The sequence below is a fragment of the Giraffa tippelskirchi genome, chromosome 2 (genome assembly GCF_054371585.1).
Source record: "Giraffa tippelskirchi isolate mGirTip1 chromosome 2, T2T-mGirTip1v1.2.pri, whole genome shotgun sequence".
Classification (NCBI taxonomy): domain Eukaryota; kingdom Metazoa; phylum Chordata; class Mammalia; order Artiodactyla; family Giraffidae; genus Giraffa; species Giraffa tippelskirchi.
The window spans coordinates 118,204,068-118,229,894 of NC_137276.1; the positions used below are offsets into that span (position 1 = coordinate 118,204,068).

Sequence of the window (25,827 nt, forward strand, 5' to 3'; positions counted from 1 at the left end):
TTCAATCCCTGGGTGGGGAAGATCCCCTGGAGACAGAAATGGCTACCCATGCCAGTATTCTTGGCTGGAGAATCCCATGGCCAGAGGAGCCTGGTGGGCTACAGTCCATGGAGTCGCTAAGAGTCAGGTACAACTCAGCGACTAACACACACACACAGGTATATTATATATTTTACATGTAGATAAAAAGGTTTTTGTCTTTTGTGAAAGTACATGAAAAATAAGAACAATAAATCTCCAAGATCCCTCCCCTACTCTTTCCAAGCAAACGACTTTAACCCCTACTTCCTAGAGAAAATTGAAGCTATTAGGCATAAATTCCCCCACATCCCAGCCCCTCAACTACCGATTTATCTGTATTCACACCCACCTTCTTGCTCCTCCTAAGGGTGACCCCACGGATGCCCTGGACCCCATTATTTCTGACACCTTGGTTCCCTTTTTACTAACCAATGGCTCTTTCCTAATGGCCAGTGGCAAGATTCTGGTCTTGGCCAAGTTGAAAACTTGCCTTCACCAGCATCTCCTTCTAGTGCTCATCACTCTGTCCTTTTTGGCACAGTCAAGCTTTTTGGAAATGTTGGCAATGTCTGACAATTCCTTGTCTCCTGTTTCCTAGTGAAACTTTTGCACTAGGGGTTTGCAGCTACCTCTGCCCAGAACTTCCAATGGCAAGGCCACCTGTGAGCTCCCAAAAGATGGATAACTGATGCTTCTCAGTCTACCTTACTGGAGTTAAAATTTTCTGAGACATAAAATATCATTGATTTTTCCTACTTTCTACAACCCTCACCTTAGCTTCCCTGCCTTGCCAATTCCTGTTGTTGTTGTTTAGTCACTAAGTCGTGTCCGATTCTTTGGTAACTCCATGGACTATGGTCTTCCAGGCTCCTCTGTCCATGGGATTTTCCAGGCAACAATACTGGAGCTGGTTGCCATTTCCTTCTCTAGGGGATCTTCCCTATCCAGGGATCAAACCCACGCCTCCTGCATTGGCAGGCAGATTCTTTACACCGAGTCACCTGGGAAGCCCAATTCCTGCTCGTGCTCAAACCTTTCTACTGTTCCCATTTTCTTTGCAGGCGTCTCTTCTTCTCCCCTTGGTCAATTGCCTTCCTTGGACTTCTTTGCCATTTTTCTCATTTTCTTGGGGTGATCACCTCAACATCCCTAATGTTAATTATCACTTCCATGCTGATGATGCTCAGATCTGTAACTCAGTCTTCCATCTCTCTTCTGGTGTTTCCTAGATCTAGACACTCAACTGAAGAGCTTCATCTTATGTCCTGAAAAAAATCTTCAAATACAACATGAACTTAGTCAACCTCCATACACCCGCTCCTCATGAACTCTTTATCTTATTTAATGAGACATGTATTTGCTTAGTCATGCAGGCAATATACTGTGGGGTCACCCTGACTCAGTTGTTCTCAATCATGGTTGTATGTTGGAATCACTTGAGGACAAGGCTCAAAAATACTGTCCTAGAACAGCGATCCTCAAACTTGGACATGCAAATAAACTACTTGTTAAAAGGCAGAATCTGATCCAATAGGTCCAGAATGGAGCTGGACATCCTGCATTTCTAATAAACTTCCGGGGGATGCTGATGCTGCTGGTCTCCACATCCCACATGGTACTGAGAAACAAGTACCAGCAGCATCAGCATCCCCAGGAAGCTTGTTAAAGATGCAGATTCTCAGATGTAATCGTGGACTGGCTGAGTCAGAAACCTATGGGCTGGGCCCAGTAATCCGTGTTTCACAAACCCTACAAGTGATTCTGATATGTGTTCGGGTTTGAGAATCACTGTTCTAGTTCTTCCTCTATGCAGGACTAGACTATGTTGAGTCTATGTGCTTCTTACCTATCTCCTCCTTTCTAGTTTCACTGTTTAGATATGCAATCTCTTAGCCTTAAAAAAACTGTAACTGTCTTTTATCAAAATGAACTCTCTCTTTCCTAACCCCATCATTTGTGTGCACTGGTTGCCATCACTCCTTACCTACATAAGGACCTTTCTCTTGTGCAGGACCATTCTCCTACTTATTCTCTCTGTATTGAATCATCTTCATCAAAATATAAGCACACTGTAATATCTTTAGTCCTAAAAAAAGATACCCTCCCTTGACCATTTTCCTTCCAGATGCTGGATATTTTCCAGATACTGCCCTATTTCTTTGCACCCCTTTGTAATAATTTCTGGAAAAAAAAATTTTTGACTACACTCACTTTCTCCACAACTTAACTCCTTTTGTCTTCTGAGTTCACTCTAGTCAGAGTCTCACTCCAACCGATTCATGAAATTGCTTTTTTAAGGACCTCACATTGCTATCCAATGGTCAGCCTCAGTCCTCATCTTACTCAACCTCCCAGAAGTATCTGATCCAGTTTATTACCCCATACTTCTAGTAATTCCCTACATGAACTTATCCAGTTCCAAGGCCTTAAACATCTATTGTCAATATGTTGTTGACTACTAAAAACATATCTCCATGCATGGACCTCTTTTCTGGGCTTCAAACCAGTATATCCAACTATCTTTTTAACATATTTGGAATGTCTAATAAGCATCTCAGCAAAGATCTTTATTTCATGCTCTCACCTAAACCTACTCCTCCCGTGTCCACCATTCATTCATTCCACAAATGAGACAGACAACTCTATGCCAGATACTTTCCTATGGCATAATGAGCATCCCAAACATTACAAAATCTCTGCCCCGATGGAACTTACATTCTAGTATGGACAATAAACAAAACATAATGAACGTGTAAACTGCATAGTATATAATAAAGGATGGATAATGAATGAAAAGAATAGAGTCGACTGAAGAGGATCAAGGGTTCTCAGTGGTTCACATGGACAACAATGTAAAATAGAGTGGCATGAGAGACACAATTAAGAAGATGACATTTGAGAAGCAAGATGCCATTTGGACAACAGTTCATTAAATGGTACTCCCTCATTACCTAGTTTCTCAGGCCAAAATCCTTTCCTTGGTCTCTTCTAGGTTGGATCTTACACCTCCAACCCATAAGCAAATCTTACTGGCTCTGTCTTCAAAATCTATCCCAGATTTAACCATATTTCTCCTCTGGTGCTACCATCACACCAAGTCATCATCATTTCTCACCTAGATTGATGACACTTCCTTAAAACTGGACTCCTTGCTTCTTTTAATGTCCCCAGACCCACAATTTATAATCCAACCAGCAGCCAGAGGAATTTTTAAGACATTGTTAATACCCTATTCATCTGTCTCCCATGGCTTTTCATCCTAATTATGATAAAAATCCTGTGTCAAATTTTATTTAGTTGATTCCCAAAGATTCACACTCCCCTTTTTCATGGAACTGATGCTGGTAAGTGGCTTCCCAGCTGGGGATCCCATTTCCTGGTTATTCCTTGCATATGGGAGGATCATGTGGCTCATTCTTGCCAAAAAAATGAGAGCAGAAGTGTGTCATTTCCAAGTCAACTGGCTAGGTACTGGGTGCATGATCCTCCATGCATCTTCTTCCTTCTATCTGCTGGCACAAGAATGTTAACATTCTAGAGTAACCCTGAAACCATAAGATGAGGCTTCCAAATATTGAAGAAATCTCACACCCAAGTGACCCTCCACCATGCTAGGGACAATGACTAGGAAAAACCTTTTGATCACATTCCATTGGACTTTGCATGAACAAAACATACACTTTTATTTTGCTAACCCATTAAGATTCGGAGGTATCTGCCATGATATTTAGCCTTCCCCTATCTCTTGACTAACAGAAAATCCAATGTTCTTACCATGTTTTAGAAGACCCTTATAATTTGGCACTTTGTTACCTTTTTGATCTTATTTCCAACCACTTTCTCCATTATGCATTCTCATCCTCTGTGATGCTCCTTGAATATTACATACACCAAGTTTGTCCTCTTTCAGAAGTTTGCATCTGCTGTCCTTTCTGCCTAGGACTCTCCTCTTCAGATATTTTTATAACTCACTCACTCATCCTTTTGAAGTCTGCTCAAGTACTGCATCTTTAGTAAATCCCTTTGTTACTACCAATCTAAAACAGCCTCCTTGTGTCACAATTTCTTTAGTCTAATGAACTTTTCTTTATAAAATGTCTCAACTTGATACTTTGTTTGTGTCTTTATTTGTGTGTGTTATTTGTTTTCTGCTTTCTCCACTACAGGGTAAGCTTCACAAGGGCAAGGACTTTGTCTTGTTCACTACCATATTCCCCATGTCGACACAGTAATCTTTCAATAAATATGTGTTGAGTAAATGAATGGATGATCTCCTGGGCTCCAGTTTCTTTACACACCATCTGTTTTTCTGTCCTGTTGCCATCAAAGAACTCTTGGAAATTTACATTTAGCCATTGTATATTTCATAGTCTTCATTGTTCTCCACTGTGTCTATCCATACACCTAAGTACCTTACTATGTCATATAGGCTTTTCATAATATGCTGCTATGTAACTCTATGGAATCACCTTCTATCAATTTTCCACTTATATCCTATACTGAACTGACTCTCTGGATTATCAATGCTGGATTTTTTTAAAAAAACCTTTTCATTTATCTCTTTTAAACACAGAAACATGCATAAAACACACACACAGAGCTGTGTCCCTAGTACTTGGCTTAAGAAACAGCCTCAAAGCACCCCATGCCTGCTTATGGTCATCACCCCACAAGGTGACCACTGCCTAATCCCTGAACAGCATTGTTTATTTGCCTACCTTTCTTATGTGTCTTTTGCTCAGCAGTGTTTGTGAGATTCCTCCACATTTTTGAGTGCAGTTGTCATTTGTTCATTCTTACTGCCAAAGAGTCATCTACTTAATGAACATACAGCTTTTACCCAAGGTACTGTTCATGGGCATTTGGTTAGTTTCCAATATCTATTGTGAAGAGTGCTGCTATGAACATTTTTTACATATCTTTTGATAAACATGGGACATTTCTGTGGAGTATGTATCTAGGCACAGAATCACTAGGTTATTAAGAGTGCACATAGAAAGCTCCAGGAGGTGTTGCCAACTTTCCAATGGTACTAAGACAATTTATACACCCACAAACAATACAAAGCTTTCCTTTCACTTGCTCCACATCCTTGCCAAAACATTTTCCCCTCCTTCATTCTAGTTGCACCAGTGGGCATATAGTGGTATCATGTTATGGTTTTATTATGCATTTTCCTAATGACTAACTCAGTTGAGTGCCTTTTCATGTGCTCACTGGCCATTTGGATATACACTTTGCTGAAGCAGTTCTTCACGGCTATTGCCTGGTTCCTTTTCCTACTGGATTATATGTCTTTCCTTCATGATTTTAAGAGTTCTACATACATCCTGAGCATCAGGTTTTATTCATATATATGCAATGGGAAAAATCTTTTTATTTTGTGCGATGCTTTTTAATTCTCCTAATAGTATCTCTTGTAAAAGAGAAATACTTAGTTTTAATATGTTCCAAGTTCTCATCTATTTTTCCTTTTAAAGATTTTTGTGTTCCGTTCAAAAGACAAAGGCCATGACCACCTTCTACTTTCCTCTAAAACTATAATTGTTTCAAATTTAAATTTAGATCTGCATGCTATTTAGAAGTGGTTATTGTGTATAATACACTATTTTACAAGATGGTGGTTGAGACTGATAGTTTTCCCATATGGATATCTAATGGGTCGTCACCATCTATTGAAAATGACTGCTATTTATATATGTGCTTGGTGCCTTCCTGGGATATCCTTCCGAATTTCCTACTTGAGAAATTCCTCATCTTTTTATAAGATATGTCACCTTGCCATCTGGAGCTTTTCTTGGCCCCCTCCCCAACCCCTCACCACTCCCAATACAGTCACCACCAGTAGTGGCCAAGGGCAGGGCATTTAAAGTCCATCCCAGTAGGAAGAGGTTTTATCACTAACACTGTTTAGAACAGTCAGCATAATGACAGCAAAACAGAGTCCAACTTTTAACTGGATTTGTTACTGTTTTAAAATTCTTTATAAACCATGCACTCCACTTTCTGCCTGCATTCTGTATAATACCTTTGGTTTTGAAGCAAGATGCATTATTTCTTTGAGCCATTACTGTACACTGTGAATTCTACAATTATAGTACCTGTCACACCAGAGTAAATATTCATTTAAATATACTAATCTTCCCATTAGACTGTGAGTTCATCAAGAGTAGGTGCTATGTCTTAATCAGTTCAGTATTTCAAGTACCTAGCATAGTACCTGGCCTAGAGTTAAGGTTCAATAAATGTTCATTTATCATCTTACTTTGGTGGTTGGAAGCAACTCTGAATAATTAAAATGAAAAGAGGGACTTTTAAAAGAAGCAGCCTCTTGGAATTGCTTTTTTGATTACAAAAACAAAAAGCTGTCTAACAATAACATATTAAACAACATTTGCTATTTTAATCTCTTATAAAGTATAATCAGTTAGAGCTACGTTTCCTTCTATACAAAATTATTTTTTCTGATTTCTCAATTTATAAGACATCAATAATGTCAGTTTGAGGTCATCACATCAAATGCAATTCAGCTTGCTTATAAAAATACATTTATAGAGTTCTAGCAACATTTGTCACCAACTCAGAAAAACATGACAATCTTAGCTAGATTCCTGCAAAAATATGTAAATTAAGAGAAATATAAGCCAACCTCATCCTGCAGTGCAGTTAAAAAAATACCTGAATTAAAAGGAATGTTTCAGTGGCTCATCATCCAAGAGTGACCTGGGTGCCACGTGGATGGGGGGAGTATGATCCAGATTTTCAAATGCTTGTCACATTTAATTTCAGTAGATGATATATTCCAGTAAGTGGGGATAAAGCTGACTGAGTGTAGGCAGACAATCCCATTGCAGTGCACAGGGATTTACTGAAGATAATGATAACAAATATGGGTTTGCCATAGAATTTCAGTTTATCCATTCCAGAAACACACAAAGCAATGAATATCAAATAATAGAGAAATCACTAATGAGCTCTGAATTCATCATCCATGTCTTTCCAAATATTTGAGAGCAAAAGTACTTATTCAGTAAGATGTTAACCCTCTGTGCACATGTGTGAAACTATATCAAAGACAAGACTGTAAGGCATGTAGCTAAGAGAGTCAGGCTGTAAAAGTCTTGGATTGTAAGCACTAGTCTGCTGTCTGCCTTTAGAACAGCAAGCTTGTAGGACTAGCATTCAATATGGCCAAAATAACATATATGAACAGGTAAGGCCCCAGGTCTTTAATAACTGGGTCTCTACTTAGAAGCAAGATGATAGCTGCAAAAGAATTGTCTGCTGGACTTATGAAGGATAAAAAGAACTTCAAGAGGACTAGAAATCAATTCATTCATAAGTTGCAAAAAACCTTTACTATTTAATAGCACCCTTAGAGTCAAAAAAAAAAAAAGACCGTTTGCACTGCATAATTCAGCTCCAGCTTACTACCTGAGGTGCTGCCAGGGAATTGAAAGTGACAACCGCTGACATCTCAATGTGATACGAAGCTCCACATGCCTCCCACTGATTAACTCTGAATCTCTAGTTGCAGGGACTGTGAATACATTTTACACTGTCTGCATACACCAGCAAGTATGGGTATACATACTACATGTAAAGAGGAAAACATTTTAGGTGATGACTCACCCCAAGGCAGGGGTTCCATGGTTGGTATTCAGTATAACATCTAGTCAAAGTGGGAATGGAAAAGGATGTGGAAAGGCAGTTCAAATAAATATCTAGGAGGGATACAGTAGATAGCGAATCCCAGAGGTCACCAACGCCATACTCCTGACTTCAAGTTTTGCTACTACTGCACACTGAAACTGAATTGAAGGCAAATCAATTTCATGCTCATTCTTATATATCTCTAGAATCCTTCTACCAAGTTCAGTCAATTATTCCTATGAAATGCTACAATCTCTAGATTGTAGAAAATGTTTAACAGATAAATGTACTGGATGTTTCTATTTGGAAGTAGAAGGAAAGCAAATATCAGAATGAATAATAATGTAGGAGAAAGTTAAAACACAATTGCAATCCAGAATTCTGAATTCTAAAAGATTAAAGTTAATCCTTCATTATGAGGGTGGCCATGAAAAACTAATAAGACAAAAAGCTTACAAAGGCATAACATGATAAATACGTTTAAGTCCGCAGATTGTCTCAGTATTCATACAAAGTCATGTTAAAAAGAAAATCTTTGCAATGACATTTTATAACTGTCTTTCTGTAATGTTCTGAATACACAAAGAGACTATAAAAAGATATTTCTTTAACATTATTATTTCTCTTTTCCCTGAAATATTAGGCCCTTGAGAAAAAGAATGCAAACTAACTCCACCACTTACAAATTTACATGTGATTTATCATGACTGAATGCTTTTCAGGTTGTGTTTTATTTAGATGTTTATGTTACTAAAACTAGAGCCTCTCAATAATTAAAAGTTAATAAAAAAAATCTTCAGGATGTTTTTATCTTTAGGATAAAAGATAAAAGGAAGACAATTTGTTCCAATTCAAATCTTGAATTATGACTGACCAGCTTCAAGAACATGAGGCTTCCTGCTTTGTAACGACATGTTTATAAACATTTCAATAGGGGTGCACCTCAGGTTCAACTCGCCTGGTCATACCAAGGCATGTAAGGCAGAGAGGCCCTGCAAAATAGATTTACTGCATCCCAGCTGGTTGTGCCTCCTTATTATAAGCAACTGCTTTTCCTATGAGCATTTCTCACTTTCATCTTTCTTGCTGGGCCAAGTCCTTACTACTAAAATGTATACATGTCAAGGTTTATTCTCTTAAAAAACAGGTTTAACTGCCCAAATCAGTAGCAGGAATTGAGTCATCATCCTTAAATGTAAAGCAAATCACACCACCCCACCACTCAGAGCCTAAAATTCTGTTTAAGATAAACCCAAGGTCCTCACGACCTTCCCATTCCCAAATACGCCAATTCAAAGTGAGCCTGTGGCTTCTTCTCCCCCATTTTGAGGGCTAACCCCCTCATTATCTTTCAGGCTTTAATTAGTTGCACTTTCTCAAAGAAGCCTTTCTTTTACCCTCAAATCTAAATTAAGATCCCTTTATAACTCCCTCCTAGCCGCCTATATTTTCCTTCACTAGACTTCAAACACCTTACAAATATACTAATCTGTGTGATGAATGTTCATCTCTTTAGTACAGCCAGGGGTCCAGGGCTGTCTTTCATCCTCATATTTGACATTTAGCACTGTACTCTGTTCATAAGAGCCACTCAGGAGATTCAGGCAACATCACTGATTATTGACATAAATAACAAAAGCAGACACCTAAGAGAACAAAGTTTGAGAAGCTGAGGCTTCCATAGTGAGGCACTGCCTGCCTTACAGGAGTTCGGGATCTACTCCTGGCCAAAGTGTTCCCCCTTTCTCTTGTCCTGGGGTGAGATCATGCTGGCCTTGTTCCCAAGTGCTTCATCAGCTTCACATGGTCCTTGGCATGCGACAGTGTCTATAAATACTCTTGAGTTGCTTAATAACTGTTATCAGGTTCAATATCATGATAAACATCTTAGAGAAATACAAGGTGGGAATATTCAGGAATAAAATAATAAAGCTCATATATTTCAAGGAATACAATTTTTTAGTTGTTTCTTTGGTGATTTTTGAGTTTGGAATCATGTTTGAAAAATTCTTTTTTTCTTTCCCTAACTAAGATTATATAACTTGACCTACATTTTTTGCAGTGCTATTTTGGTTCTTTTCTTTCTTCTTCTTTCTTTAAGACAATTTAAATCTTTAATCCATCTGGATTTTCATTTGATACCAAGTCTAATTCAATTTTTTTAAATGTTTAGCTCATTTCCCCAAAACCATCCCACTGACTTTTTTTTTCATCAATTCAGTGGGAATTAAAAATAATATGCTTCACATCTCCTCAAAGGGATGGAGAAATTCATAGGAGACTCAGGAAATAATGTACACTCCCTTCTTGGTAGAAAAGTCCTCTACTAATATTAATCCATGGTATTTAAAACTAAAAATACTAGTGAATCATTTATCAATTTTTCACATAAAGATGGTTAGGTCAAAATGTTCACAAAAAAAGGTTAAGAGAAACTTTCAGACGTTCTCACCGTGGGCACTGAAGGAAGACAGTTCTTGTGAGAACAACCATCTTGGCAAGAGCAAGGATTATGCTCTTATCCATTTTTGTATCATCAACACCCAGCACAGCACCTCGTATTGAGCAGGTGCTTGATGAATGACAAATTTACAAAATCAGAATTCCTCCCCTTAAGTAAAGTATGATGTATATGCTACAATGACAAGATTATTTTGAAACACTAATTCTATTTTTCCACTGGCATCTATGTCAATTATCATATCATAAAGCACCTCACGGGTTATGTGATTTTAGATAAGATCCCAACAGACGCATGGCAGGGAGACTGAGTCAGCCCTCATCACAGGGGCCTCACCTACTCTAGCTGGGAACCGGCATCGTTCCTCCTTTCAGGCCTTCCTTCCCATGCACGCTAGGCCCAGAGAGCTCAAAGCTGCTGCAGTGCCGTCCTGTATACATCAAATCCAGCACATTAAGGCTTACAGGGACTTCCCTGGTGGTCCACTGGTTAGGACTTCACGCTTCCATGCCAGGGGGCATGGGTTCGATCCTTAGTCAGGGAACTAAGATCCCACATGCCTCATGGTGCAGCCAAATAAAAAGACTGCCTAATTTTCAATGTTAGTTTTTTTTTTAATCTTTCCCCAATTATTTTATTTCTGCATTGTTTTAAATTTATCAGCAGTCTAGGAGAACCCCAGGGGGCACCTGATAAAAATTCCATGGCTTGCTGGAGAGACAGTAGGAGTCTGAGGTTAGCAGCTGACTGCTGAACTCAGTCCCCAAACCCTTTCTCTCTTAATGCTGCCTGGGGTTGGCCTGTGCTTCTCCAAGATTCCCTCTGCCTCGTTCCCCTGTGAGCAAAGAACACTGGATTCCACTTGTCTGTTTTCCTGCTTCTGTGTAAGCCTGGTTTCACTGCCAGTCCCCTGCAGCCCCCTCCAGCCTGTGCAGACTGACACAGGAAGATAAGTTCCCCAGTCGACCAGGAGGAGATGCGCCAGAAGATGAGAGCAGAAGCAGAGCCAGGCAAGAAGGGAAAGAAGAGGAGAGGAAGAAAAGGTACATGAAAATAATAAGAACATCGGCAATAAATAAGGCAGGCTGCCAGCTGGCAGGTTGTTTTCTGACACATCAGCCCTAAGTCACTTCTTTGGCATTTGTAACACTCTTTCAGAAGCATCGTAGCAAATGAGACTGTTTCTCAGGTAGCACTGGTTCATCTAAGTCACTTTGAATTAAAGAGGCATTGGAGGGTTTCCTAGGTCTCTAACTATCTCGTGATGCTAGCATCTCTTTATGTGGAGAGACAAAGGGGGTAAGGATACATCCTTCTTTCCAGAACCATGGCGTTTCCTCATCACACACATGAAGATGAGACTGTCCCACAGACCCCAGTACAGCCTTTAGGTTGTGAAATCAGACATGCCTTATTCTTTCCTCTAGCGCTATATACATTTCAAAAGATTTTATCCGGTTGGAGTTAATCTCCACGGAAATTCTGTAAGTCATTCTAGTAGCACCATCACCTGCCGGCAAAAATTTCACAACATGTCTATCCAGATCATACAGGGTTGCCAACTTATAGCACAATGGGTGAAATGAGGCACAAAACAAGGTGTAAAATAATTGAATGCAGAATCCTGGAGAAGAGGAGGGGCAGGATGTACTTACTGAGTGCAGTCTGCCTGCCAAGGACCTTGCCAAATGCTCTACATGTATTGACTTGATTCATTTCATCCCCCAATAAATCTTTGTTGTAGGAACCCATAATTATAGATGAATCACAAAAGTTAAGCCCAACCAATAGGGACAGGACTTCCCTGGTGGCTCAGATGGTAAAGCATCTGCCTTCAATGCAGGAGACCCGGGTTCAATACCTGGGTGGGGAAGGTCTCCTGGAGAAGGAAATGGCAACCCACTCCAGTACTCTTGCCTGGAAAATCCCATGGACGGAGGAGCCTGGTAAGCTACAGTCCATGTGGTAGCAAAGAGTCGAACACGACTGAGCGACTTCACTCAATAGGGACAGAGACAGGATCTGAGCCCTGCCATGTTCAGAGCCTGTTCTTTGGGCCATGACAGTTGAATTCCCTCCTAAACTTTCCAAAAGCTTCCTGCAGGGTAACAACTGGTCACATACAAAGGATCAGGAGCCAGGAAGACATCAGACTTTTCGCCAGCAGCAACAGGAGATAGAAAACAATGGGATGTCAGCTTAGGATTCCGAAAGAACTGCTTACCCCCTCACAAGCTACACACTCCAAGCTCTCCATTAAGTGCAAAGTAGAATGAAAACACTTTGAGATAGATAAAGTCTCAAAACATTTCCCTACCATGCACCCTTTCCCTGAAGTGACCAGAGGATGTGTTTCATTCAAAGGGAATAAACAAGGAACAATTGAAGCAAGTCCCAGAGGGAGTCTGGGAAAGGATGGAACTAATAGAGTATTTTTCAAGTTTCCCTGTGTGGAAAGTTACATCGAGAGATATTTTACATAGTTAACGGAAAGGCTAGGAAACACAAAAACAGAACAGAAATTGGAAAGGCTAAGAGATGCAAAAACAGAAATCTAAACAAGAAAGGAAATGCAAGCATGGTACACTACTGAACTAGACATGAACAATTAGACTTTCTATATGACATACACATATATGATTAGGAAGAAAACTGAATATATGTTCAACAAAAATCATATTAGGAGGAAGAAGTAGGGGAAAATGTTCATACATGAGGAAAGAGAAGAGAGAGAGATCTTTATTATTCATAACAGAAAGTCAGTAGACAGGCAAATCTGAAATACCAAGAAAGATAAGAACATGCACATTATTTGGAAGAATGATGGTAAATACCAGAAGAAAGACCTAGAGTAAAAAGTAAGGAGGAATCATACAGGAAAAAGTTGACCAGGGACTGCCGCTTTTCATTACAACTTGTCCTGTTTGGCTTTTAACGGTATGTATCAGTGAAGTGAAAGTTGGTCAGTCATGTCTGACTCTTCGTGACCCCATGGATAGTCCATGGAATTCTCCAAGCCAGAATACTGGAGTGGGAAGCCATTCCCTTCTCCAGGGGATCTTTCCAACCCAGGGATTGATAGGGATCAAACCGAGGTCTCCCGCACTGCAGGTGGATTCTTTACCAGCTAAGTCACCAGGAATTATAAACGAAAAACACATTAGAAAAAGCAGCATCTGTCGGAACCAAGTCTTTCACATGGAGAAACCAGTCTATCTGCAAATCAACAGGCAAGTTTTGTTAAAATGCACAGTAAATCTCATTTAAGGATTACAAACTGAGGACTCAACTGTGAATTAGTTTTATAATAGTGAATTTGGTTAAATTACAATGCAAATGAGATTTTTCAATTGACATTTTAATGATTTCTATAATCTTTTATCCATTTATTCTAATGTATCCAAAAATTACAGCTTAAGCTTTTCCTGCAACCGTATTTTACAGCGGTATGAGTCTCTATGTATGCATCTTATTATACACATAGACTAGAGTCCTTCAAACAAGCCTTCACCTCTGGGCTTTTCTTGTCTGTGGGGAACTCTTCCTTCAGTGAATTTACACAGCACCAATCAGTCATTCATTCATTCAACCAATATTATTAAATACCTACCACACAGCAGATCCTAATCCAACATTTAATTTTTCAATCTCATTTATTTCCATTTAATACACAGAACCAGCCAGTTAGAATAGCTTAACCAATGGGCATGCCAGTCGGGCTTCCCAGATGGCTCAGTGGTAAAGAACCCGCCTGCCAATACAAGAGATGTAAGAGATGCAGGTTTGATCACTGGGTCAGGACGATCCCTTGGAGAAGGAAATGGCAACCCACTTCAGTATTCTTGCTTGGAAAAATTTCATGGACAGAGGAGCCTGGTGGACTACAGTTCATAGGTCACAAAGACAAAGAGTCAGACACGACTGAGCATGCATACAACCAATGGACATGAAGTCAACTATGACCTCTTCACTCAGGGTCTGAGCCTTCTACTGGTTGTTGTTTTTGTTGTTATTTGCTTTTTTGTGTGTTTTTTGGCACACCATCTTCCCAGTGCACTGAGAGTAATATGGGTAGAAGAAATAGTATATGACCAGAGTGAGTGAGATCACCTGGGTTCAAATCATTCACCGTCCACAAACTTAGTGGGACCTGGGTCAACGTCCCTTGACATCTCTGGGTGTCAGTTTCCTCCCAGTAAAGTGGTGGGACAGTATTATATAAACTTTAAGACAGACACAACACTCAGGCCTTGTCTCACATGCCAATTCCAACTGATTGGTAAAGTCTGCCACTGCCCGTTTTAGGACTGTTCTCTGTTAGCTATGTCTACTGTAGGACCAGGGATCACAGTGGTATCCACAGACCTACCAGCCCTGCTCTGCTTTTCCAAAATATTCTGTGATCATATGAGAAAAAAGATTTGACATATTCTCACATTAAAGGTATATGAAAGAAAGAAAGTGAAGTCGCTCAGTCGTGTCCAACTCTTTGCGATCCCATGGACTGTAGTATACCAGGCTTCTCTGTCCATGGGATTTTCCAGGCAAGAGTACTGGAGTGGGTTGCCATTTCCTTCTCCAGGGGATCTTCCTGACCCAGAGATCGAACCCAGGTCTCCTGCATTGCAGGCAGACGCTTTACCCTCTGAGCCACCAGGGAAGCCCGTAAAGGTATATGATCAGCTTGAATTTCCTATGCGTGTTTTCTGGCTAATAAAAGGAATAAAGAGTGAAATACCTAAAAGGCAGAAAGGCAGCCAGGAGGAGAAAGCGAGAAAATAGGCTGTGGATGATATCAAAATGGGTAAGGGGTCTTCAATACATTCATACCGACATATTTTAAGTATTTGGATTTTCCTTCCAACACACAATTTTGAAATGCAATCTGTTTCTCATTACACGTCCGATTTGTTAAATCTATTACTCTTGGCTAGACTTCAGGTGGATTATAAACAGCTAATGCAGGCAAGTGAAAAATATCCACCAAGCCTCTGCAGAAGCCTTTGGTACCAAGGGGAACGTCTTCCGTCTATTGTAAAGGACGGAGGCCCAGAGCTGCCCACCCACTCAGTCCTCCAAGAGGGGACATCAACATACAAACACACTCTCCTTTCTTGCTCTTGAACCTTGCACTGAAAAGATCATTCAGATTTAAAATATCTAAATGATTCTAATTTAGGCTGGGTTCTCTTAGATTCAGGGGTAAAAAACAATGACACACCCACACAAATTCCAAGTTTTCCACTGCTCACTCTTATCTTTCAGTGTTGAATTCCACACTCTGATCTGCCACAATAAGGCGAGTCTACACGTGATCTCTCTTATTTTCCTCTCTCTTGTCAGGTTCTCTGTCCTCAACCGAAAGGCATTTAAGTATCTAGGTACAGGCATAGACACAGATGATACAGATATAGATATGCAGTTTCCCAAGTGAAAGCATCTGGCCTCAAATCCCTATCAACTACTTACCACTGAGGCCGAAACAATACTCCACTAATGTCAACAAAACCTAGTCTTTCAATAGTCAGTTAAGGAAACAAAAGGCAAATACAACCCTAACACTGCAGAAGTTCTAAAGAAATTTGTCTTTTCTTCAGGTTGCTTGACTGACCACATGCAGGCACTGGCTTCGATGGACCGCTCAGACGGTAAAGAATCTGCCTGCAATGAGGGAGAGCTGGGATTGATCCCTGGGTCGGGAAGATCCCCTGGAGAAGGGAATGGCAACCCACTCTAGTATTCTTGTCAGGAGAATTCCATGGACAGGGAGAGGAGCCTGGTGAGCTACACAGTCCATTGGGTTGCAAAGAGTTGGACATGACTGAGTGACCAACACTGTTACTTTCTTTCACTTTCCCTCTAGGTGGACTGTAACATGAACTGACCATTATCAACTGCACCTACTCTGAGCTCATATTCCTTCAATTTTTATATTACTGATAATAATTTGCACTTATGTAGCACACAAGATTGAACACAGCATTTAAAAACTGTATTATGCAGCTTGATCTTTGGTGAGCCATTGGTGTTGTAAGTGGGAATAATAAACGTCCAAAGGCGGGACAGTCTGAGCTGTCTCCACCGCCTTCTAAACCCTATGCTGGCAGCAGGTCCATCAGGCCATGTCTCTCCTCTAAGCAAAACCCTGTTTTATTGATTTTGCTGTTTCAAATTAAGGCGGCTCCTGGTAGCCACTCAGACATGTTCTCTATTCTTGGCAGCATCATAAGTGATTATTTCATTTCTTCTTAAATTAATTCCCCTTTGCCCTTTTACTTTGGTCACTCTGATAGGAACAGAGTGAAGGGATGAAGTGGGTACTTAAACAGTTAATCTCACTAGGAGATTGTAAGTAAAATAAATATGGGAGACCCCTGTAAATTGACAATTACTCAAGAACGCAGGTTTGCTTAATGACAAGACCAAGCAGGCTTGCTCAACAACAAAACCATGCAACAGAATCATGAGACATGCCCCAAAACAATAAAACAATGGTGGCGTGAGACCCACATCCTGCCCAGGGAGCTCAGTAAGTTAGGACATGCTCTCTGTACACACAAAAAGCAATCATTTGTGGACCTAGCTTGACCTTGTAGGGACAAGAAAACTCCCCTGCCCAACCTGTGGGAGGAATTGATGATGGAAGCATGGCATCTACTTAAGAATAACAAAGAAGATCTTCAACCCCTCTCCACTTTTCCTCTGATTTTAAAATTGTAGCCCAGTAAGATCTGGGCATGGCATCCTCTCGCCTGCTCACTTGTAACCCTCACAAGCATCCTAGTCTAATAAACCACTTCTTATCTCTTTGCCATTTGCTAAATTGTTTCCGCACTGGAAACATAAGGGACTGTGGTACCTGAGGTCTTCGGAGTCTTCGAAACAACACTGAAGTGTTTCAGTACTAGTCTACTGAAGTTATTGATGACAAACTTGGCTGAGCCCAGCAAACTCATTGAGTCAGCAAACCTTGGTGCTACTCATATATCCTCATGTCTGAAGGTGGAGATGGCTAGTTGACTCATTTAACGGTGGAGAAATTACAATGAGCTAGACAGTTCTGTGCAGACAGCATCATTGGCTAGTTACAAACTATAGCTATAAACCATGCCCAATATGTCTGAAAATGGGGATAAATCAATCCATCTGCCATCTGTTCAATCACAGAGCCTGGAGAGACCTAACAGGGAAATTTATGACTTTTTTACTTAGAAGGTCAAACACTGTTAGGGTCATTATCAGGATGTTACTTAACGGTGGCCAGAGTCAGCCATGGAAACTGCTAAGTCAATCAAGTCCAGGTTGGGGTGGGGGTCTAGTTCTAAGGGAGCACTGCAAATTCAACAAAATTTCAAGGGTTCATGTATCAAAATTCAAAGGTCAGCCTATGCTACATCCCACTTCTGGTTTTGTGGAAGATGACAAGGCAAGTTGAGTGATGCTATTCTCGGTCCCCCATCAGCTGAAAGTGGAACAGCATAATGTTCAGGTCTGAATGATATAAATGAAATTTTCCTCAATAATAACAACCAATCATTTTCATAAAACAGACTTATAATTCACCCCACTTCAACTTTCTTGTTCCAGGAACATTACTGTACATTTCAAGGTACACATGCTCTCCTTTATCTACTGTAGTGAAAGACACACTTCCCTGGTGGCTCAGATGGTAAAGAATTTGCCTCCAATGCAGGAGACCTGGGTTTGATCCCTTGGTCGGGACAATCCCCTAGAAAAGGGAATGGCAACCCACTCCAGTATTCTCACCTGGAGAATCCCATGGACAGAGAAGACTGGCAGGCTACAGTCCATGGGGTTGCAAAGAGTCAGACACAACTGAGTGACTATCACAACATATACACACACATAAAGTAATCTGTACATCACCATATTTAAGAGTACATTTCCACAGCATTAAGTGCATTTGCACACCTGTGACACTCTCAGTGTAAAGCAGACCTCCCGCCACACCCTATTTTTATGAGGGATACCTTACTCACCTCTCACTTCCCGTTGCTGATACTCTCTGTTTTTAAGGATGGGGTGTGAAATCCACATCCATGGGTGATGTTTGCGCAGCTGGGGGAGCAGGTAGTGGGTTACAAACCCCACGGCTCCAGCCAGGGCGAAGAGCACAATGCTGAGAAAAGGCTGCAACAGAAGAAAAGAGTCAGTGTGCAGCTGGAAGCATGGGGAAGGATGCCTGTAAATAACCCAGAACCATAACTATGCTCCTTCCCCGCTCCTCCCAAAGCACACACAGCCAAACTCAGCTCTCGCCTCTGAAAATTTCTCCCATAGCACTTGAAACTGGTCTCTGCATTGAGAACCACCAAGACGGAGTGCAGAAGAGGCTGAGACATTCTGTCCATTAGAATACTTTTTCTTGCTTTTTGTTATTTTTTTAAAAGATGAGATGGAGAATAACAAATTTAGCTAACAGATTTTTCTTCACTGATAGAAAAATGAGACAGCAACTGTCTGCAAGAACCTCTAGCCAGAAATCCCATCTGGCTCACTATACTGTTGTTTTTCCAACTGAAAATTATGTTCTAATAATCTTTTTGGCTCTGCGACTTCCATCTCATTCCTGATTTGGTGAGTCCTCCCTTCTCTGCTCTTAGTAGTGAGCTGTGATCCTGTCTTATGACTGTTGACCATCCTCATGGTGGATTCTACAAGACATGCTAACCAAACAATTCCCTGGATGGGAAACAGTAAGGGTTAAACATCTGGATCAACTCTGTGTTGTGGACCAAAACTCATCTCAGACATAACTCAACACACCTGGAGATACTCCTCCAAGCTCTCTATTCTTTTCTATTCTTCCTCTGGCTCCACTAACCTATCAATAGCCTGGAGCTGCACAGTGGGCTCTGTTTATTACAGGCAGTGAGGAGAGGGGAAGAGTGCAAAGCCAAATGGATACATACTCGCAAGGACAGGAACACAGTGCTGGCACTGACAGCAAAGGACAGAACGGCAGCCACCGAGCAGATGATGAGATCCGATTTTAAGATATCCTTCTGTAAACAGAAAACAACTGTACAGTTTGCTCTTCTGTGTTTCTCTCGGCAACTCTGGGTCACCAGGTAAATCAGGTGACAGGATCTTAACCCCTGGATACACTACATCTACAGCCCATCACTTACCTGATCTATTCTCAATGGCACACATTGGATGGACCATTCAGCACCTCCCATGTGGGGAATATCAGGGAAACTAAGGCAGAAGGGGGGGAAGAGGATATGCAGACTGCCATGCCTCCATCCACTAGCCAGGGAAAGAAGATTTTCTACACGTGTAAGAGGTGTAAAATTCTTCTTGACAATCATAGATCAGATGCAAGATGCCCAGGTCTAATAAAGAAGGGTAAAGTGCTAATAATATCCACTGGGCTTTGGCATGGCTTGTATTTTAATGTGCGCACAGCCTAGGCCAGACAGAGGCCTCTTACACATTTACTTTTTTTCTTTGCTCCTAAATAGATTTTACATTTTAATTCAATTAAATTAGGTAAAAGCGATTTCCAAATAATTTAAGTATATTTATATTACGTACACATATGCAGAAAATGAAATGTCAGTAACTTGCTACTAATCTTCCATCACACAAAATTGTATAGTGAGCAGGCACAAGGGAAAACAAAGCAAAGTTAGACCAAAGAATGTTACTAATATTGCAGATACATGGAAAATGGCCTGTTAGCTCAGTAGGGTACAATGTTGGCTAACTGACAGAGCTAAGAGGAGTATTAGAGGATCATTAAACGTTTTCTTTCTACAGAAGCCAATTAGCTGCAGTACAAAATTACTGAACATATTAAGGTATCACATTGTTATCTGAAAACTCTGAAATCATCAATTTAAATATATCAATATATCATATCAAAAAGGAATTATGCCTCTTAAATAATTATTTTGAATGTTACCTGCCAGAAAATTGTACAGAATATACATCTGTTTCCCCATAGCCTCCCTCCTTTTCTTTTTGTACAAACCATATACCTGTTTACCTACATTCCCTCCCTACCTTTATCTTTTTCTGTCTTTTTAAAATTAAAATGTGGAGTTTCTTGAAAGTCATGCTGCTGGTTTTCTGACTGAATTGTCATCTGAAGTGACAGGAAGAAATCGGGAGGACAGTTAAATGCAGTAAAAATGACCTGAACCTTCTGATGAAAAATCAACATGGCTTGGTCGGGATAATCAATAATACAAGAAGAAATCCACTCTCAACATCAATTTACCAATCAGCTGCTAAAGTTGCATTGCACTTCCTATCTCAAAAGTTTACAATTCACATACAGGTACTGAATATATGAGCAATCAAATAGAGATAAACAAAATTCTGGATTTATTCTTAGTAATGGTAATCTGATTTTTGAGCAGGAAAAATCATTGCTTTTTAATTCTGAATCTATAAAATCTTGTGTCATAAGTTTTCTCAAAAATTTACTATTAGTAAATGGCAAAAATCTAGTTATCTCCTTTCATTCCAAATGCTTTAAAAAAAGGCCAAACTCTCCCAGAGGGAAGTTCTATAAGTCACTGCATCTTTAGGCTGTGGAGATTTATTCATTTTTATTTACTATTTTTCATTGGTATGGTTTATGTCATTTTAAAATTGCTGATGCTTATCCAAAAGAGAGATATACATTTTCCCAAATATTCTAATTTAAAACTGTCATTTAAAAATTTTTTTATTTTGTATTGGAGCATAGTTGATTAACAATGTTATGTTAGTTAAACTATGCCATTTTTAAATGACCTGCTTAAAATTGTTTAAAGGCAATTTCAATCAAAATCCTAATAGGATTGTTTATTTTATTTTATTTTTTTACAAATTGGGAAGTTAATTCAAAAGTTTACTTAGAAATGCAACAGACCTAGACTGGGGACTAGGTAAAACAATTTTGAAAAAGAACAAAGTAGGAGGACTTTCAATATCTGATTCAGAAACTGTATGTGCAAAACCATGGTAATCAGGTATTGGTGGCATTGCCACAAAATAGACATTGAGGTCACCTGAACATACATAAAAAGTCCAGAAATAGGCCAACATGCAAATAGTTAACTGATTTTAAACAAAGGGGTCAAGATAAAATGAAACCTTTCCCCACAATAAGGTAAAGGAAAATTTTTTTCAACTGATTCTGATTTAGTTGGATAGCCATCTACAAAAAGACAACAACAACAAAAAATCTCCTTGACACCTCACATCACATACAAAAATTAACTCAACTTGCATCATAAATCTAAACTATCAAATTCCTCAAAGAAAACATAAGAAAAAATCTTAGTGACTTTGGGTTTGGCAAAGTTTTCCTAAATAAGACACTAAAAGCTGCAACTGTAAAAAAGAAAAAAAGTCATAAATTGAGCTTCATGAAAAGTTCAAATATTTGTTCTTCCAAAGACCTTCTAACAGAATGAAAAAGCAAGCCAAAGACTGGGAAAAACATACAAACATACATGATTTGCAAAACATCCATCCAACAAAGGACTTTTGTCTATAATATATAAAGAACTTTACAACTCAATAAGAAGTCCAACAACTCTTTCCAACTCCCATTCCTAACTGCACATGGGCAAAACTTTTGAACAGGTTCACCAAAGGAGATGGTAGATGGTAATTATTGAGCTTTTTACTTTTGATGCTAATTAAGAAAACCACAAGATAAATGAATGATATTACCAAACCTTTTTTCATATTTTGAATTAATTCTCTAGAAAAACTATGATAAATAGATTCACTATATCATAGTTTAAGAGTATTTCATAATTCTTGATAAATTACATCTTATTAGATGATTGTAATAATTTACACAAATATAATACAAAGTCTAAGAGATCTCATCTTTTCACTCTTGATGCTAATTAATAAAAAATTACAAACTTAATATTGGTAACAGTAACATCAGCAACATAGAAAGGAAATAATTTCCTCTTTTCATATAGCCACCAAAAAGGAGATATTATTTTGCTCCAAAAAATTTTATTCTTGAAAATATTTTTTGAAAGGAATCTTGAAATACACCTCAGAAACTGTTGCTGTGTCTTCTGGGCCAGTTTTTTTGGCCTGTAAATGCTGAACCATAGTTCTAGCACTAATCATGATGTCTATGGGTTTTTCCATGAATGTTTCTTAAACGTCTAATTTTAGTATACATTAAATTTTCTGCCTTTTTCAACAGTAGTTTCTTTTGTAAACATTAGAGATACGATTATATAGATGTATATATAGGCTTACTATCATGACTTAACAGCCAAATAACTTTCCATTTTGTGATGCCATAAATATAAACACATACATACACCAACAATATCATAATGGGCCCCCAAAGCATTAATCTAGTGAATAAAATTGAATGCAAACATTTCCTAATTGCTAAGACACTGGGTTGCCTTCCATTTTTTACCATAATGAATTATGCTGCAATCGTCTTTTGGGCTTCCCAGGTGGCTCAGTGGTAAAGAATCTGCCTGGCAATGCAGGAAATGCAGAAGATATGGGCTCAATCCTAGGTCAGGAAGATCCCTTGGAGGAGGAAATGGCAACCCACTCTAGTATTCTTGTGTGGAGCTTCCCATGGACAAGAGGAGCCTGTCAGGTGATAATCCGTAGGGTCGCCAAGAATAAGAAACGACTGCTTGCTTGCTTGCTCCATTATCTTTTTGCACCTAAATCTTTTCTCATATTTTGAATTAATTCTCTAGAAAAATTATGATAAATAGATTTATTATACCATAGGTTAAGAGTATTTCACAATTCTTGATAAATTACACCTTATCAGATGATTGTAATAATTTACACAAATATAATACAATGTCTAAGAGATCTCATCTTGTCACAATTGGCAATATCATTAGTTTATCCTGTGCTAATTGAGTGGACCAAAATATACCACCTCATTTTAACTTGCATTTCTTTATTTATAAGAAGGGTAAGTATATTTCATACATTTACCTACTAAATATTTTGTCCCTAAATGAAACACATTAATATTATTTGCTTATAGATTTTAAAAAATTAAATTATAACAGTCATTGGTATAAGAAAGATAATTTAACTTACAAATTTGTAAAAAATATTTTTACCAAATTATTTGCATTTATTGCCTTTTTTTCATGTAGAAGTTTAAATTTTTCTGCACTCAAATTTAACTCTGTGCGTGTATTTATTTTTATCTTAGAGATTCTATAGTCTGGGAAATCATTTGCTCTTTAGAATTTGAATAAACATGTATTACATTTTATGCTCTTTTTTGAAAATTTCTTTAACACTTTTAAAAATGTGAGCCATGCATACAGAAAGTTATATAAAATACATGTAGACAATGCAAGGAATAATTATAAAGTGAATGCCTTAGTGAGAATGCCTGGTTCAAGAAATCCAGTATTCCTGGTACCCAAGAAGTCCCTTGTATGTGACTCCCTGGTCATAAACTCTTCTTTCCCCTCTTCAGGTGCTCATCAACTATCCTGATTGATGAAAACAACTTTCTTGCTTTAAAACAAAATGTTTGCTACTTATATATGCAACTATAAGCAGCTTAGTTTGCCTATTTTTACCTGATGGATGGCACCACACTGTATGTATCTGTTTGTGTCTTGTTTCCTCCGCTCAATACTAGTGTCATGATGAACACAGTGAAATGAAAGTCGCTCAGCTGTGTCTGACTCTGTGACACCATGGACTGTTCTCCAGGCCAGAATACCGGAGCCCTTCTCCAGTGGATCTTCGCCACCCAGGAATCGAACCAGGGTCTCCAGCATTGCAGTCGGATTCTTTACCAACTGAGCTATCAGGGAATATAAAATTCTTATAAATTATAAGAAAACCAGACATCTCAATTAAAAATGGGCAAATATAAATGGGCATTTTTTAAGTGGTTAAAATTCACCATTTATAGCTCTAGTAAGTTCTTTTCCTTTGCTACAAATGCCATTCTACTGTAGGTGGAATTTCCAGCAGCTTCAGTTTGGGGTTCTTATGACAAATGCTATGATGAGCAATCTTATGTGTGTATCTAGTACAAATGTGCAAGGTTTGCTCTAGGGTAGATATGTATTTAGAAGTAGAAATGCTGGCTCTAGTGTATACATATAATACCAACTTTATAATACCAGACTGTTTCCAAAACAGATATTGTACTAACTTACCCTACTCTTACCAGTACATGAAGTTCCATTGTGCTACACTTTTGTCAACACTTAGTATCATGAGAACTTTAATTTATTGTCAGTCTGGTTGGGATAAAATGACAACTTGTTTGGAGTTTCCTGATTATTAATCAGACTGCATATGTAGTCATGTTTTGGCCATTGATATTTGCCCATTTTTAATTGAGATATCTGGTTTTATTATAATTTATAGGACTTTTATATTCATTATAACACTAGTGCTTCATCAACTGTACATATTTTAAAAATCTTTTCCCATTCTGTAACTTATATTGTTAAGTCTTATTTGAAGAAGGTATTATTTGATAAATCAAAAGTGATAATTTTAATGAATTTGAAGTTTTGTTATTAAAATTTTTTCCATACCCTGATATCATAAAGCTAATCTCCTTTATTATGACTCTAAGTGCTTTCTGGGTTTGTCATCTAATATTTAGGTGCAAAATTCCATCTGAAATTGACTTTTAAGGACAATGTGACAAAAGAGTCCTATTATATTTTTCTACTTATTAAAAACCATTTTTTGTTCTATTTTTCCTTCTATACAGGGTTGGAACTTACATGCTCTGTTTTTATTCCTTTAGTAGTTACACTAAACAATCAATTATGCAAGCTTAAATAATCAGTCTAAATTTAATCAATATTTTAATTCATCTCCTGGACATACAAAGAACTTAACAAGTCCTGGTGTCCATTTCCCTTCCCATCCAAACCTGTATGTTACTGTAGTCACATATGTCAATTCTACTTGACATTTTTTAAGCCAACCATACACTCACGATGGTTTTATACAGTTAAAATTTGCTTAGATTTACTAACACATCTGCCACTTTCTTTTCTCTTTGTGCCTTCTTATAAATTAGACCATCAGAGATTACTTTCTCTTGAAGACTATCTTTCAGAATTACATTCACTGAGAGTCTCTCAGCATTTTTCTAAAATATTTTTATTTTGCCCTTTTTTTTGAAAGATATTTTCACTGGGCATCAAACTCTAGCGTGCCAATTACTTGCTTTACAGAACTTTAAACATATCAAACTGCCTTCTGTTTTCTACTATTCCACTTGGTAAGGTAGCATTCAGGCTCATTCATTTGAATGTAATCTATCCATTTTGTTTAACAAATTTAAGATGGTCTGTGTCTTTGGCGTACTGCAATTTCACTACAGTTTGTCCAGTGTATACTCTTCTTTAATTTATCCTGCTTGTGATTCACCAGAATTCTTAAATCTCTGATCAGGGTCTTTTACCAGTTATGGTAAATACTCAGAAATTATCTCATCAAATATTCATTATGCTTCAGTCTCTCTCCCTTTTTTCTGGAATTCTGATTTTATAGATATAGATATAGATATATTAGATCTTCTTATTCCATCTTTCACATCTCTGCATCTGTTGTATATATATCTTAATTTTTGGTCTATCATTGTTGCATTCCAGATACTTTCTTCCATCTTGCTCTTTCAGTATACTAATTCTCTCTTCAGAGGTATCTAATCTCTCCCA

The 25,827-nt window shown here is 38.6% G+C and overlaps 1 protein-coding gene across 2 annotated transcripts in view; it reads right to left on the minus strand.

The window, feature by feature from the left end:
• Positions 1-25,827, minus strand: part of PCNX2 (pecanex 2) — a 308,594-nt gene that overhangs the window by 142,158 nt on the left and 140,609 nt on the right. For both annotated transcript variants that reach the window (XM_081570388.1, XM_081570387.1), the window contains 2 exons: positions 19,069-19,161; positions 18,136-18,286 (listed from right to left, as the gene is read on the minus strand). In XM_081570388.1, coding sequence (XP_081426514.1) covers positions 18,136-18,286; positions 19,069-19,161 — 244 coding nt within the window. The remainder of the gene's footprint in view (positions 1-18,135; positions 18,287-19,068; positions 19,162-25,827) is intronic.